The 17,897-nt window shown below is 32.5% G+C and overlaps 1 protein-coding gene across 1 annotated transcript; it reads right to left on the reverse strand.

The window, feature by feature from the left end:
- Positions 1 to 326: 326 nt before the first annotated feature.
- On the reverse strand, positions 327 to 8,187 carry LOC143074247 (uncharacterized). Its single transcript, XM_076249795.1, has 10 exons — positions 8,086 to 8,187; positions 5,505 to 5,542; positions 4,628 to 4,769; positions 4,156 to 4,404; positions 3,084 to 3,200; positions 2,936 to 2,971; positions 2,414 to 2,473; positions 1,717 to 1,803; positions 916 to 1,096; positions 327 to 558 (listed from the first exon to the last, which is right to left on the reverse strand). The coding sequence occupies exons 2-10, from the start codon at positions 5,538 to 5,540 to the stop codon at positions 510 to 512; spliced, it is 957 nt and encodes a 318-aa protein (XP_076105910.1). The 5' UTR covers positions 5,541 to 5,542; positions 8,086 to 8,187; the 3' UTR covers positions 327 to 509.
- Positions 8,188 to 17,897: the final 9,710 nt, after the last annotated feature.

The raw sequence follows: 17,897 nt of genomic DNA on the forward strand, positions 1-17,897 counted from the left end.
TACTTAATAACTTACTAAGTCTTTAGTGTTTCATGTTGTTTCTTGTGTACAATTTTTAGGTCTGTTGTTTTTTGTTCATTTTAAGCCATTTTGTTGTCCGTAGTCAATGTTGATGAAAAAAACCTTGTTTGATATTAAATTGCAAGTAATTTTTACAGGGAAAAAACTAATTAAGGTATGTTTAAGAGCATGTATGTTTCGTTCATCAATGTATTGTATTATGTACATTTTGTAGGTAAGTAGGTAAGTAGCAGTATATTTTGATGTGACTGACTCTGAATTAATTGAAAACTAACAAGCTAGAATATTCACATATAGTTGATTTATTCAAACATAGATATCGAAATTTATTTTATCATCATCTGTTTTAAGGTTACACAAATTACCCTATTTTCCATTGTACAGCACAAACAGAGCGATATCGTAAAAAAACAGCAAACTTATACAAAAAAACTTTAACAAAACTGTTTTATTTACACTATGGTACAGCCGAAGAGTAAATTCTTCGCTCAACATTTTGGACTTCTAACATTTTTCCTCTCTTTCTTGTCCTCTGACCTGTAAAAAAGATATGAAATGTTACAAATGCATTACACTATAAAACATTGCATAACAATTTTCAATAATGTGGTCAATTGAATGAAATGTTAAGAGAGTTACAAATGAGGCAAAACTTCATTGTTAGACATACAAATCTATATTTCAGTATAAAACATACATTTTCAAGTGTTTGAATTTATCTTTTTTTTTGTTTTACGAAAAATTATTACACGTGTAATACACAATAAATAATCCATACCATTTTTCAATAATGTACTTAATTTTAAATTTTAAAATTAAATTTAAAAAAATTAAAAAATGTACGCAATTGTTTTCCATGACACATACAATCCTATATTTTAGCATAAAGCATACCTTTTCAAGTTTTTGACTTTATCTTTCAGCTGCTTTATTGAAAATTCGTCCTCAATCCATATACTCAAGCGCTCACCAGTCAGTTTTAAGTTCTGCATTACATGATCGGCTGACGACCAGGTTGGATTGCAATTACTATTGTACTTTATTATGTATGTTGTTTGTTCATCTGTGAAATGTCCTGAAATTAAAGTCAAATGGGAATTATTTTATCATAAATGATAGCAACATTACGCAAATGAAATTAATATAGATAGAAATCACAACCACGACATAAAGTACCTACACCTTATTGTTAGCCTGGTTTGTATTTTCGTATTGGTTTTTGATCATGCCATGCTGATAATAAGGTGGAAAATTTCATCTGCTTTCAAAATTAATCTGTTTGAGTACGTACTGATTTACTAACAATAATTGGCAATTATTAGATATAAATATTTGATCAATGAGTAGATGTAGTAGTGTCAACGTCTGTGTACTGTTGAAGTATAGGTGATGACGCGTGTAAATAACAAATCTCAAATAATACACAGTTTAGTGGTGTTCCTGACAGATTAGTTTACTGGTATAAATAGTTTTGGGATTGGTATCGGATTCGACCTGGAACATGTGATTTTTTTCCCAATGATAACTATGTAAACAACTTGAGGGCATTATGTGTCATTATTTCTATTGATAATAAATAAAGATGATTTCTTGAATTGTCTTTTATAAGTCATGCCCGCTATCAAGTTGCCACTCATTCTTTTATTGGTATAGATGGCTATTGGCATATGCTTTTGTATTATATAACAAACATACCTTTAGATTTGATCTTTGACTTCGATGAACTTGGTTTAGATGGTGTTTGGCTCGGGGTAAACAATTTCGCTTTTACACTCATAGTGCCTGACAAAAAAATATGTTGGTTCATTTACTGATTGTTTCTTACCTTACGCAAACATCTGCTGACGATTATAATCCTTGTACGATCTTCCATTCATATTTGATCGTATTTACAAACGCATTTGTTTCCTTGTTAATTTTAGTCTTTTTAAAAAAATAATTAAGGAACAAATACATAACATCTGGTTATATCAATACCAACAATCCTATACATTTTTTCTTTTTTTTGTGTTGAAATGGTACTGTATGGCAATTACAAGGCATTGTTGAACACTACACTTGATTTTAAATGTCTTAAAAACATATTTTGCCACAAATGCATGTGTCATCTTGTTTAATGAAATGCTTTGTAATTATTATGTCATCATTACCTTAATTTCCCATTAATAAACTTATAAATTATATAATAATAGTGATTACAAGTCGTTAACGATGAAACTACAAGATAACAAACCTTCCTTTACAAATTCTTTCTTGTCTGTTTGACAGAAGTTATGTTTGGTCAGCGGAATCACAAAACAAAAGATTTTTCGATATTTTTTGGTTTAAACATTCTAAGATAAATTAGTAGTTTAGATAATTTGACCAATATACTCTAGTTTGTTTTACATACCAGTTGCTTTGGGTGTGTCGGACTGTTCCTTTGTTTTTAATTTCTGTAATTTGTGTGACTCTGTGAATACAAATTAGCAGTTAATTATCGGGAATTGTCATTTACAAATGCAATGACCAATTATCAGTTTTATCAAATTTATTGAAGTTCTAGTAAAAAGTAAAATCACAAAATACTGAACACAAAGCAAAATTCAAACCCGAAAATCCCTAATCAAGTTGCAAAACCAAAAGCTCTAACACATCGAATGAATGGATTTAGGATGTCTGTATACTATTGTTTTTCTGTTTGTCTTTTTCATTTTTAGCCATGGCGTTGTCAGTTTGTTTTAGATTTATGAGTTTGACTGTCCCTTTGGTATCTTTCGTCCCTCTTTGAAATCAATTACTAATGTTATGCAGTACGATTTGTCCAGACGATTGCACTAAATCATGTGATTAAGCACGTTTTGGTTTTATATTCTGACCATAGAATCGTAAATGTATTGTTTCAAAAATTATTAGCTTTTTCTATTATACGTACTTTGCAGTTCATCAAACACCTGTGTCAAGCTTTTTCCTAAAAAACACAAATAGAAAATGTTGTTTTTCAATGTTGCTATCTACACATTACATGCAATTCAAAACACAATTCGCGCACCTAAATAGTCAATTATAATATATATTCTTACTTTTTGGCTTGCCTTTGTCCGGAAGTATTGGTTCTAGTGGACTGTTTTCTCTTGGCGAAATGGTATGCTTTGAAGGAGGTGTCCAATTCACTGGTTCCATAAATAACATTTCCATCTCTGTTGAAGGTAAAGTAGACTAGGTTATAAAATATAAAACTTGAAGATACATGTTAAAAGTATGCAAGGAAATACATTTGATATACACACATTTCTCCCAAAACTGCTCTCCAAACATACTGTCTCTAAAAAAAGAGAATGTTGGTCAACTCATGAGTTCGATTCACTCGTGTATGTAACAACGTATTTGATTTGACCAAAAGAAATCTAATAACTGCAAACATTTACTACATTTCATAATCGGTTATTATCACATTTATTCTGATATCAATTGTTAGCGTTTTATGGGTTGTGTTTTTCACCTATATATTAGGATGGTTTTACAAAACCCATAAACGGAGATTGTACTTAATTGTCATAGATTGAAGACATATCCCTAACTCTAAGCACAACCCTCACCCTAATCTTTCATCAATGTTAATTGCGATCTTAAGCTTTCATGTCAGTAACTGCTAGTAGTCTGCTCAATGTCCTCTTTTACCTATTCTGAAATCCATCTCGAACATCTTTTTTAATAGTTTTTTCTGTGCGTATTTCTATTTGCCTTGGCTAGATATTCAGAGAGGGTTGATATCTCACAGTACACGTTGACCAAGCCGCATATTTACGCCTGTTCCAAGTTAGGAGCCTCATATTTTTGCTAGTTTTGCTAGTTTTTTATTTTAATTTGTTCATCAATATGTTTCAGAGTTAGATGTGGAGCCCTTCTTTATTCAACTAGATTCCATATCACATTTTTGTTTAATGGCCAGGTCAAGCTTATTCCAGTGCTGTATTTTCTCGTTTTGGGGGGAAGTCTAATAGATATGCTTGGGCTGTTTTCTGCTCTTTGGTTTGGTTGTTGACTCTTTGACGAATACGTTGACGAATAGGCCGTTTCCATTCTCAATTTGCCTGGAAATAACGATATAGTTTAGCAAAGGAAGGTAGATCTATATAATATTATAAGTTTTACCTGCTCCATCTGTCTGTTTCTGTTCTATTTCTATGTCTACATCATCGATCTCAATCGTATCATCCTTAGCTTCCTCTTCATGAATATCACTATGATCACTGCTGTCTTGTTCAGAATCATTCTCCTCACTTTGTTCGTGTTCAATGTTTCCTTGGTAATGCATGATGTATTGACTATCTTTATCCTCATCTGATGTCGTGTCAGCCCTCTGCGTGTCTTTTTGCCCGCTGCTCTCAGTTTTAATATTTGCTGTTCAAAAAGATCTGCAATATTATCAAACACGAAAACAGCTTCGATATCAACAACATAAGCAATTAACTAGCTATAATAGTAATTTCTATAAGTGAACTTCTGAGCAATAGCCTGTTGAGTTGTGGATTCTCTATATAACTTTATATCTACATTTTTATCAAAGGTCTATTTCCTTGAGAAACGTTAAGAAATGAATGTAGTGATACAAAAAGATATTTACCGTTCATAAGATCTGTAATCATTGCTCTCAATTCCATGTTCCCTTTCGTTACTTCTGCTTTCAATTCGTCCACCTTCAAGCTGTTTAACAATGCTTTCAATTCCATGTTTTCTTTTCTTATTTCCGCCTTTAATTCATCTGTCTGAAAGTAATAAAACTATGTTTTATTCTGTTATTTCATCTGATTTCGAATTGAATGATATGAATCTGATACAAGAAGTAATGTGCATTTTATAGTTAAAATAAAACTGGAATTAAATTGCCTATATTAAAAGATTCATTTGAGTTTTTAAGAAAACCTTCAGAAGGACGGACAGACCCCAGTGTAAAGCAATACAAATTACAATCTAGTATAGAAAGTAAACGAAGTGTGCACATTTACTGAATAAAATTTCTGTTCATTTAAAGGTCAGATATTTATATGAAACACGCGAAAATCGATTATTTTGTAATGTTCTCAGTATATATTCGTTTTATTTCTCAATTCAGTTTATCCGCCTCTAAATGGTCCAGTTGTTTATATTGTGTCATTGTATCTTATATTTTATATTATGATTGAATTATAATTTTGCCTTTGCGTCCGCAATATATAATGAGTACAAAATTGAAAACAACACGTTGGATTATATCTTACGTCCGACGCTCTTTTCTGGATTTAGCTTCACCAGGAACGCTCAAAGCCAAACATTTGAAATCCGAAGATAAATAAGTAGCGAAAATTGTTGAACAGCTATATGTCAAAAATACCTAAAATAAATAGCTAAATTCAGCTAAAGCCAACTTTGCCTGCGGGAGTTTTTACCTTAGTTTCATATTAATTTTAGACTACATAACAATTCTTAATATTTGTATTGAGTTATTTCCTTGTTTTACTCACCATTTGTGTCATCTGTATTTTCATCCAATTATCCATTTCTGAAATCAAACAAGAAATATAAATGTAAAAAATAATGTCATAGATACGGTAAGTTGACAATGAAATATTTTATACAGTTGACAATGAAATATTTTATACATGTCAACGTTTGAATGCAACTGTAAAATTTGCAGTCGTGCCGATTATTGATAAAGAAAACAGATGAATACAATTCCACTTAAACTAATAGGCAGACAAACAGACAGATATGATATAAGCAGATCATCTCATTTTTCATTTTATAAAATACATGTATTTTAAAACTGTCTTTAAAAAAATCCAATGAATAAATGATTTTTTTGTTGATTTAAGGTAGCACAATACAAAGATTTTTCATCCCCGATCTGACATCGTTAAAAAAGAGGCACGAAAAATACCAAAGGGACAGTCAAACTCATAAATCTAAGACAAACTGACAACGCCATGGCTAAAAATAAAAAAAAAACAAACAAACAACAGCACACATGACACAACACAGAAAACTAAAGAATAAAGTTAAACTGATGTAATTCCACTCATCTCTCTTTAAATTTTATAAATGAGGTACCAAAAGAAAGACGAAGGATTAGTCTTTCAAATTGTGATAATTTCATTATGACATAATTATTACATAATTAATTGTTATGTAATTAAATGCCATATTGTTATGTCCATACTTGAATGAATTAGCTTCTTTGTTATTTATAGCATCCCAAAATATTTTATAGATTCTTGCACAACACAGTTTGACCTCCAAAACAGTGTCTCAGATTTTTCCTATTGTATGTCAACCTCTCATAAATCTTCAATGAAGTTTGCAACATCAATTCATAAGGGACCACGAAATTCAATTGGGTATAAAATTTGTTCTATTGATGTTTTTGGAAATCTGAGACACGGTTTTGGAGGTCAAGCTGTGTTGTACTAGAATCTATAAAATATTTAGGGATGCTAAAAAAACAAAGACGCTAAATTCATTCAAGTATGGACATCACAATAGAGCAATTAATGACATAATAATTAATTATGCAATAATTATGTTATGATGAAATTCTCACAATTTGAAAGATTAATCTTTCTTCTTTCTTTTGGTACCTCATTTATAAAATATAAAGAAGGATGAAATGAATTACATCAGTTTAAAGTTGTCTAGCTGGGAGTGAAAAAATCTTTGTATTGTGCTACCTTAACTACCCTTTTTTGAAAGTATACGTTCCTCTTATTTAATATAGGGTGTCACACATGTCAATTCTTTTTGTTTTGTTTTGATTCATTATGTTTTGTGTTTCCCAAAGGAAATACAATTTTCAATAAAACATTAATTATTTAAGTATTCAATGACAATCATGACATTAATGTATACAACTGGATTTTGATTGGTTGATACCCAGTGTATGTGTCACCAATTTACTGTTAACAAATGAATATCGTTCATTTGGAGACGCCACCGGGGTTTATGCATAAAGGAAATGCCTTTTTTACCATCTCTGCCGTGGTATTTGCCAAAAAATACGCTTTTTTATATAGATTAGACCGTTGTTTTTCCCGTTTGAATGGTTTTACACTAGTAATTTTAAGTCGCTTTATAGTTTGTTGCTTCGGTGTGAGCCACAGCTCCTTGTTGAAGGCCGTACATTTATGCCCCTTCCTAACATGATATATTTGTTTAATACTTTATAACATACATAAAAGGGTATAACATGTATACATAACACTGAACACGTTTTTTCAAGCATTTTTGTGTTTCCCAAAATAATTCAAATAACAATTCAAATAATTCATCATTTAGGTATTAAAAAAACCCAATGTTAATCATACCAGTAGTGGAAAATGAAAGATCATTTTTTTCCCACCATTTATTAAGTTCAAAGTACTCGAAAAGAAAACAAATATCATCCAGTTTATACAAATCATCATTTAAAAAAATACGGTTGTATGAAGTAAAAACACAAAAATACGGAACTCCGAGGAAAATTCAAAAAAGGAAAGTCCAAAACAATAATATTGTATAATATTCTGATAGAATTAAAAATATTAGATATTCTACAATGAAAAAACATGTTTTGCAATTGTCAACTAAAAATTCTTCACTTTTATGTGTAGCAAAGCAATCTGATGTATAAAATGGACTGAAATATCAGGCCAGTACAAACATATTAATTAAAACGAGAAATATTGTCACTTTTTATCATTATCGACATACATATTGCTAACCTTAGACTTATACACTTCTTGATTTTTGTAAAACTATTTACCATTGGCCACAAAAAGAACATAATTTAAATATTGTGCAGTTTTGTCAATTTTATCATTTTTTTTTGTAGAATATATGAATGAATGTCGATGAAAAATCTCAAACAATTTAATGGTACAGTTACTCTTAGTTTACATTGAAAAAAATGAGTATGTAAAATTTTAACATTTTCTTATTTAAAATCGTTCTGAAACCGCTGTCAATTTCTTTTTAGCAGAACCTTGGTGTTTAAAATCAAAACATGAATTCAGATTTTTCCTTTCTTACCTGTTCAATAAAATGATAAAATGAAAGTAAATATTAACTAACCTGATCGTGTATAAGACTTCGTGTCGATTGTTTAATCCTCTTCGTGCAATAGTTTTAAACGCCAGACCTTCCTTCTTCCGTTTGTGACGTTTTACATTCTCCCTTCCCGATTTTCTGAAGGTATAAGGAAGATGTCAAAAGTCAAGAGGAAGGAGGATGATGTTTGGTAACTAGGAGAAGGACGGATGAGGAAGGATGCAAGCATGACATAACATATGGAAAGAAGAATGAGGAAGGTGTGTGGTCGCAAGAAGAGAGAGAAAGACATTCCGTAATAAGAGAAAGGTCAGCAATTACAATAGGAAGGAAGAATGAGGAAGGTGTGTGGTCCCGAGGGGAAGGTAAAAGACGTACCGTAATAAGGGGAAGGTCAGAGGTTACAATAGGAAGGAAGAATGAGGAAGGTTTGTGGTCGCAAAATGAAGGAGAAAGACGTACGGTAATAAGAGGAAGGTAAGCGATAACAATAGAAAGGAAGAATGAGGAAGGTGTGTGGCCGCATGGGAAGGAGAAACACGTACCGTAAATGGTCGCAAAGAGAAGGAGAAAGACGTACCGTAATAAGAGGAAGGTCAACGATTGATAACAATAAGAAGGAAGAATGAGGAATGTGTATGGTCGCAAAAGGAAGGAGAAAGACGTACCGTTATAAGAGGAAGGTAATCGGTTACAGTAGGAAGGAAGACTGAGGAAGGTGTATGGTCGAAAAGAGAAGGAGAAAGATGAACCGTAATTAGAAGAAGGTAAGCGGTGACAATAGGATGGACGAATGAGGAAGGTGTGTTGTCGCAAAGGGAAGGAGAAAGACGTATGGTAATAAGAGGAAGATCAGCGGTTAAAATAGGACGGAGGAATGAGGAAGGTGTGTGGTCACAAAGGGAAGGAGAAAGACGTATCGTAATAAGATGTCATGTATGGAAGGAAGGTCTACGGTTTTATAAAGATCTTATGCTTATGTATATGTGTTGTTTAAACATTTGGTTCATTACTTGTCCTAAAATAAACATATCAAGGATATGTCTTTTTACCCTCTCTGTCGTGGTATTTGCATACCACATCTTCCTATATTTATCTATCTATCTATCCGACTGGACACTTGTAACGTCACCATCATCAATGCGTTTTTGAACGTTAATATTTGGTGTAATTAAACAGATATAGCATGGTCTTGAGGGGCATTAGCGAAAAATAACCTTCCTTAACATGATATATCTGTTTAATACATTCTAACATACATAATAGGGTACAACATGTATAAATCACTCTGAAAACGTTTTTTAAGTATTTTTTGTGTTTCCCAAAATAATTCAAATAATAATTCAAATACATCATTTAGGTATTAAAAAAACAATGTTAATCATACCAGTAGTGGAAAATGAAAGACCAATTTTTTTACCACCATTTATTAAGTTCATAGTACTCGAAAAGAAAACAAATATCATCCAGTTTATACAACTCATCATTTAAAACTGATAGTTGAAGTGTTTTATTCTACAAACTGAGGTATAAAATGGACAAAAATATCAGGCCAATACAAAAATATTAATGAAAAAAAGAAATTTTGTTACTTTTTAGTTTAAACATATTATGTATAGTTGATTGGGAGACACGTTTTGCAACTTATATTAATCCCTTTCCACTTTGCGTGTGCGAGTACTGCCTTGTAGAGGCATTAGCCTGTTCTTTTTCGAAATCTACAAGGGTGTCTTTAACATGAAAGAGATATGGCTCTCTCTTAACACGGATCAGCCATTTATCATCTCCTTCCGACGGACTATCATCGTTTCTTCGAGACCATACTCGCAAAAGGTGTCAAGGGAGAACCGAATATTCAGTTCCTGAAATGTTCATCCCAGACGGGAATCGAACCAGGACCTTTGTGTTAGTAGTCCAATGCACTAACCACTTCAGCACGGCTCTCTTACACCACTTGTCACTTGTTATCATTATCGACATAAATAATGCTAACCTTAGACTTATACACATCTTGATTTTTATAAAACTATTCACCATTGGCCACAAAAAGAACATAATTTAAATATTTTGCAGTTTTGTCAATTTTTATCAATTATTTTTTGTAAAATATATGAATGAATGTCGATGAAAAATCTCATACAATATCATAGTACAGTTACTTTAAGTTCACATAGTATTTTCTTATCTAAAATCGTTATTTAACCGCAATCAATTTCTTTTAAGCAGAACCTTGGTGTTTAAAATAAAAACATGAATTCAGATTTTTCCTTTCTTACCTGTTCAATAAAATGAGAAAATTATACTAGAAGTAAATATTAACTAACCTGATCGTGTATAAGACTTCGTGTCGATTGTTTAATCCTCTTCGTGCAATAGTTTTAAACGCCAGACCTTCCTTCTTCCGTTTGTGACGTTTTACATTCTCCCTTCCTGATTTTCTGAAGGTATAAGGAAGATGTCAAAAGTCAAGAGGAAGGAGGATGGTGTTTGGAGAAGGACGGATGAGGAAAAATGAGGGAAAATGTGGAAGGTGTGTGGTCGAAAAGTGAAGGAGAAAGACGTACCGTAATAAGAGGAAGGTCAGCGGTTACAATAGGAAGGGGGAATGAGGAAGGTGTTGTCGCAAAGGGAAGGAGAAAGACGTACCGTAATAAGAGGAAGGTCAGCAGTGACAATAGGAAGGACGAATGAGGAAGGTGCGTTGTCGCAAAGGGAAGGAGAAAGACGTACGGTAATAAGAGGAAGGTTATTGGTTACAATAGGAAGGGAGAATGAAGAAGGTGTGTGGGCGCAAAAGAAAGGAGAAAGACGTACCGTAATAAGATGTCATGTATGGAAGGTAGGTCTACGGGTTTGTAAATATCTTATGCTTATGCATATGTGTTGTTGAAATGCATTTGGTTCATTACTTGTCCTAAAAAAACAAAAAAAAAAGGATATGCCTTTTTACCCTCTCTTTCGTGGTATTTGCCTAAAAAAATTTTTTATATAGATTAAATCGTTGGTTTTCCCGTTTGAATGGTTTTACAAAAGTAATTTTAGGGCCCTTTATAGCTTGTTGTTCGTTGTGAGCCAAGGCTCCGTGTTGAAGGCCCTACATTGACCTATAAAGGCAACAGTAGTATACCGCTGTTCAATGGTGTACTTTTATAAATTGTTATTTGGATGGAGAGGTGTCTCATTGGCACTCATACCACGTCTTCCTATATCTATCTATCCGACTGGACGCTTGTAACGTCACGATCGTTAATGCCTTTTTGAACGTTAACATTTGGTGTAATTAAACATATATCGAATGTTCTCGAGGAGCATTTGCGAAAAAAGACCCCTCCTTAACATGATATATCTGTTTGAAACATTTTAACATACATAATGCGGACGGATGAGGAAGGATAAAAGCATGACACAACAAATGAAAGGAAGAATGAGGAAGGTGTGTGGTCGCAAAAGGAAGGAGAAAGACGTACCGTATAAAGATGAAGGTCAGCGATTTCAATAGGAAGGTAGAATGAGGAAGGTGTGTGGTCGCAAAGGGAAGGAGAAAGACGTACCATAATAAGATGAAGGTCAGCGGTTACAATAGGAAGGAAGAATGAGGAAGGTGTACGGTCGCAAAGGGAAGGAGAAAGACGTACCGTAATAAGATGAAGGTCCGCGGTTACAATAGAAAGGAAGAATGAGGAAGGTGTACGATCGCAAAGGGAAGGAGAAAGACGTACCGAAATAAGATGAAGGTCAGCGGTTACATTAGGAAGGTAGAATGAGGAAGGTGTGTGGTTGCAAGAGGCATAATGAAGGCAAGTTATGTTATGTATGGACGGAAGGACTAAGATTTTATAAAGATCTTATGCTGATGAATATGTATTGTTTAAATGCATTTGGTTCATTACTTGTTCTTCAAAAGTAAATGAAATTTGATTTGTTCATAGTCAGGAGCTATTTTTATACGACCGCAAAATTTGAAAAATTTTTCGTCGTATATTGCTATCACGTTGGCGTCGTCGTCTGCGTCGTCGTCGTCGTCTGCCTCGTCGTCCGAATACTTTTAGTTTTCGCACTCTAACTTTAGTAAAAGTAAATTGAAATCTATGAAATTTTAACACAAGGTTTATGACCACAAAAGGAAGGTTGGTATTGATTTTGGGAGTTTTGGTCCCAACATTTTAGGAATTAGGGGCCAAAAAGGGCCCAAATAAGCATTTTCTTGGTTTTCACACTATAACTTTAGTTTAAGTTAATAGAAATATATGAAATTTTGACACAAGGTTTATGACCACAAAAGAACGGTTGGGATTGATTTTGGGAGTTCTTTTTCATCAGTTTAGGAATTAGGGGCCAAAAAAGGGCCCAAATAAGCATTATTCTTGGTTTTCGCACAATAACTTTAGTTTAAGTAAATAGAAATCAATGAAATTTAAACACAATGTTAATGACTACAAAAGGAAGGTTGGTTTTGATTTTGGGAGTTTAGGTCCCAACAGTTTAGGAATTAGGGGCCAAAAAGGGACCCAAATAAGCATTTTTCTTGGTTTTCGGACCATAACGTTAGTATAAGTAAATAGAAATCTATGAAATTTAAATACAAGGTTTATGACCATAAAAGGAAGGTTGGTATTGATTTTGAGAGTTTTGGTCCCAACAGAATAAGGGGCCCAAAGGGTCCAAAATTGAACTTTGTTTGATTTCATCGAAATTGAATAATTGGGGTTCTTTGATATGCCGAATCTAACTGTCATGACTGTGTATGTAGATTCTTAACTTTTGGTCCCGTTTTCAAATTTGTCTACATTAAGGTCCAAAGGGTCCAAAATTAAACTTAGTTTGATTTTGACAAAAAATGAATCAGTTAGGTTCTTTGATATGCTGAATCTAAAAATGTACTTAGATTCTGGATTATTGGCCCAGTTTTCAAGTTGGTCCAAATCGGGGTCCAAAATTAAACTTTGTTTGATTTCATCAAAAATTGAATAAATGGGGTTCTTTGATATACCAAATCTAACTGTGTATGTAGATTCTTCATTTTTGGTCCTGTTTTCAAATTGGTCTACACTAAAGTCCAAAGGGTCCAAAATTAAACTTAGTCTGATTTTAACAAAAATTGAAATCTTGGGGTTCTTTGATATGCTGAATCCAAAAATATACTTAGATTTTTTATTATGGGCCCAGTTTTCAAGTTGGTCCAAATCAGGATCTAAAATTATTATATTAAGTATTGTGCAATAGCAAGTCTTTTCAATTGCGCAGTATTGCGCAATGGCAAGAAATATCTAATTGCACAATATTGTGAAATAGCAAATTTTTTTTTAATTAGAGTTATCTTTCTTTGTCCAGAATAGTAAGCAAGAAATATCTAATTGCAAAATATTGTGCAATATCAAGATTTTTTGTTAATTGGAGTTATCTTTCTTTGTCCAGAATCAACTTAAATCTTTGTTATATACAATATACAATGTATATTCACTTTTTACTACCAACTGATAAATTAAAATAATATTTACCATTCAGTGATAACAAGCAGGTTTTTTTTACATCTTAATATTTTATGATGTATTTAAATGAGTAGTTATTGTTGCAAACTCCATTAGAAATTTTAATTGAGATTAGTTTTGGAATAAGGGAAAGGGGGATGTGATTAAAAAAATTGGGTTCAATTTTTCTCATTTGAAATTTCATAAATAAAAAAGAAAATTTCTTCAAACATTTTTTTGAGAGGATTAATATTCAACAGCATAGTGAATTGCTCTAAGAGAAAACAAAAATTTTAAGTTCATTAGAACACATTCATTCTGTGTCAGAAACCTATGCTGTGTCAACTATTTAATCACAATCCAAATTTAGAGCTGAATCCAGCTTGAATGTTGTGTCCATACTTGCCCCAACCGTTTAGGGTTCAACCTCTGCGGTCGTATAAAGCTACGCCCTGCGGAGCATCTGGTTATATAATAAAAAGATGATACATTTCAATTATACACCATATAAGACAAAAAAATGTATAAATCACACTGAACATGTTTAATGCCTTTTGTTGCTTTTCAAAAAATAATTAAAGCAATAATTCATTATCTAAGTGTTTAATGAAAACAATGGTGGTCATACACATAGTGGAAACCGAAAGACCCTCATATTGTATACCACCGCTTAAGGTGGGATACCACCAAATCATGGTACTTCACATCCGGTTGTATACGAAAGTAGGTCTAAAAATATATTCCCTTAAATTTGGCAGTTGTAGAAAATTAACCCTGCATTTTGATACACTTAAATTTTTCTGAGTCATAAACATGTATGTTCGGTGTCTGAAAGCATCATTTCTTTTTTGTTTGATGGTCTTATATAATATTTTGAAAAGTTAACGTTACATAGTTACCAAAGCAGGTAACCAGTAAATAGCAGTGTAAAATTTAGGTTGTTTACTTCCGGTGATGGTTACTGTCTTATATGCAATGAAATGTAGTGTGAAATTTTCACTATAGCACTGGAAAGGATTAAACTTTATTCATGCAAAGTATTTCTTTGGTTGAAATAAAGGTAAATACTGTACAATTTTTTTTTAAATGCCAATTTATCAAAGACTAATAGGGGAAAATCAATGGTAGTATTACACCTTAAGTGATAGGGTCATAACAGAACTTTGAAATAGTTGTATAACGGAAATTAGAATACAAGAAGACGAACTATAACGCGTGAAGGTATTAGTAAGAAATTAATACGTAATATATGCACTATCTTTTTTATAACGTTTTCATCAAAACATTTCTGGTGTGAAAAGTACAAAAAAAAAAAAAAAAAAAAAAACACAACAAATAGAAAGCCAGTAATGAACTATGTTTATATTCATAATGTAGAATAATAATCAAACATAGACATATACAATCTTCTATATACTGAAGGAGTCACTCCTTAGTCTTTAAGTTTTAAAGACAACTGTTCCGAATAGCTGAAAAGGTGATCTACAAGACAGGACCTTACTGGTATCACTGCGGGTACGACCGGATTTTCCGACCTCATCCGTGTGATAGTGAAGCCTTACCCGAACATTAACCCGACACTACAAGAGATATAGAGATGCAGTGTTTACCATAGGCTTGCTCGTCAAAAGGTAACGGGGTCGGGTTTTTTTTTCATTTTGATCCGATCGTAAGATAAGTTCATGTTGAAATTTTGATAAAGATTGACTTTGAAATGAGTTCAGTTCAAACCCGATATTAAGTACAATTCCAAGACTACAACAGATAAAATCTTGCAGTCTTCACTATAAGCATACTCGTCGAAAATCATTTCCGCTAATCGGCCTATTTTTCGTATGTCAACGCAATCGAAGCATAGAATCGTGTTTAAGTTAAAACAAAAGGTTGTTATGAAAAAAATCATAGAGACCTACCTCTCATATTCTTTGAATTTTGATAGGTTCGTGAAAAAAACTAATTGCGATAATTCAATAGTTTACCCCTAGGCTTACCCGTCTAGAAATTAAGGAAGGCCTTCAAATGTTTATACACGCATCACTCCCTGTAGAGAACAATCAACGATACTTGAATCTCACAAATCAATATTGGTATCCCGGGGTTCGAGATTCATGCAGTACATGTAGTTGTTAAAAAGTGAATTAGTAAATATTTCTGTTAAAACATATTTCAACCTTTATCATTCTACTGAGTATTAAGATGTTTAATATGTGGGATTTTTGTAGCATATGTCGCTGTTGTTAGTTAGCTTACGGTTATTGAAAAACTATGAAATAATAATTAATGAAATTTTAATAATCTAAAAAATCATTGCCATTTTTTTCTGTGAAAAAATATAACTGGTGCAACCAAAGAACCTTATCCAAATGATGTTTATGCATGGTGACGATATATGCAATAACGATGAAGCTTATTCTTTTATCTGAAGGACGATTTTAATTTCGACATGCATCCGTTACACCAGTCTTTTGTCAAAGTTTTTCTCGGAAACTTCCAGCAAATTTATATTTGTCTTTATAATGAAAAATATATTGAGATTGTTAATTGTTGGAAGTTCACTTTTCAACATACTGATTCCTTTGTATACTTTATCCTCTATCATGATTGGAAAGGGGAAAGTACACAAAAAACGTATACTTTGTGTATTCTAAGTATTTCTACTTTAATGTCACATGTAGAGTAAACATGTATACCTTCAAAATTATATTGTATATCAGCATCTTAAAAGATGTAATCGTACTAATTCATATAGTATAAGTTTTTTTTTCCGATGACTTCGTATCCAAGCGTGTAAAATTCTCTTTTCCATGACAATTTTTCAATTTTCAACCATAAAAAGACGGGAGAATTACAAAAGTTAACTTTTAGACAAAAATACCTTTTTATTGCCCTGTCTTTGGAGATTATTAAAATATCCACGCAAAATAAGAAAATAACGAATACTATTTGTTATTGAAGCAAACTGATGTCAGGGGTTCGCAAAACAATGCCTTATCTGTGTACATTAAAAGGGCTACTTTGCTATCTAAATTTCAAATCAAAAGTGACGGATGTTTAAAATATCTGACTTTCATAAAATTTACATCATTAAACAGTTCAAACCTTTAAGAAACTATATTAAACCACGCAAATGTTAACATTAAGTAATACGCATATCCGTAGCCAGGGGGTGGGTTTAGACGACCCCTCCCCTTGAAACCAAATAAACACTGTTATAGTCAACGTTCTGTTCAAATTGTGACTGTTAAATTCGAGTTCATGCGTCCAATTACCCCCCCCCCCCCTTGTACATGCATCACACAATTACTGAACTCAGAAGAAAATCTAACCGGAAAGTCCATAATCACATGGCAAAATCAAATGACAAAAACATCAAAAACGAATAGACAAGAACTGTCATATTCCGGACTTGTAACAGGCATTTTTGAATGTAGAAAATGGTGGATTAAACCCGGTTTTATAGCGCTAAACATCTCACTTTGATGACAGTTTCGTCAATTTCCGTTATAGTTATAATGATGCGTGAACTAAACAGACACATAAGTTGTTTCTGCCGTTTCGGGGCGACAAATGCCCTCCACAGGACAATTTTTTTCAACTAGACTATCACATACTGCTCATCATGTTTCTACATAATATAATAAAAAGCTTGTTATTGAATTTTCGGTTTGTTTGTCATTAAGATAATTACTTTTATGATACTTCGTCCATATGGTACTGTTTGTATCAGCCCTACATGTTTTGATTGTCTTTGTCTTGATTTTTTAATCAATATCCAACAAGCCTGTACATATCTACAGTATATATCCCTTGACAACGAATTTTCGGGGTCAAACTATTCAACCTTATCTAAACTTTTAAGTGTTTTCCATATTTGAGTTGTTTGATAATTGGCATTTTATTGTGTGGTTAAACAATGACAATTTTTCGTATATTTGTAAATATTTGTTTACTATTTTTGATAAAGTACATAGAAATATGTCGAAGTTCAATCATATATTAAAGAAATGGAAATCTGTGTTTTGCAATTAAAATTAGTAATTAGTATGTTTGAGTCTTTGTTTGTAACGAAATATCCTATTGAAGAACACCTCGTTCTTCCTTTTTTGTTTTGAAAGAAGGACCAACGCAAAGGCAAAGGCAAAAGCAAAGAAGGGAACTTCGCTTTGATGGATAAAGGGAAGATGACTTTACCTCAGACAATGCAAGATAAAGAATGTCAACCGTCATGTATTACAGAAGAAAGGTCCACAGTTCAAAATCGATAATAGGGATAGGTATATTGAAAGCCGATCGTGCAAAACCTTTTTTTGTGGTGGTGGATATTAAATTGCAAGTAACTCTTATAGAACAGAAAATCATTAACGTGAT

This window comes from Mytilus galloprovincialis, chromosome 5 (assembly GCF_965363235.1).
Source record: "Mytilus galloprovincialis chromosome 5, xbMytGall1.hap1.1, whole genome shotgun sequence".
Classification (NCBI taxonomy): Eukaryota; Metazoa; Mollusca; class Bivalvia; order Mytilida; family Mytilidae; genus Mytilus; species Mytilus galloprovincialis.

What these genes read in the sequence shown, in the direction of transcription:
- LOC143074247 (XM_076249795.1), bottom strand. Translation starts at nt 5,540, where the DNA reads ATGGATAATTGGATGAAAATACAGATGACACAAATG. An exon ending in GTCAAAGATCAAATCTAAAG is followed by an intron (nt 1,097 to 1,716) that starts GTATGTTTGTTA and finishes CTTTAATTTCAG; the next exon opens with GACATTTCACAGATGAACAA. An exon ending in AAAGTCAAAAACTTGAAAAG is followed by an intron (nt 559 to 915) that starts GTATGCTTTATG and finishes TCTTTTTTACAG; the next exon opens with GTCAGAGGACAAGAAAGAGA.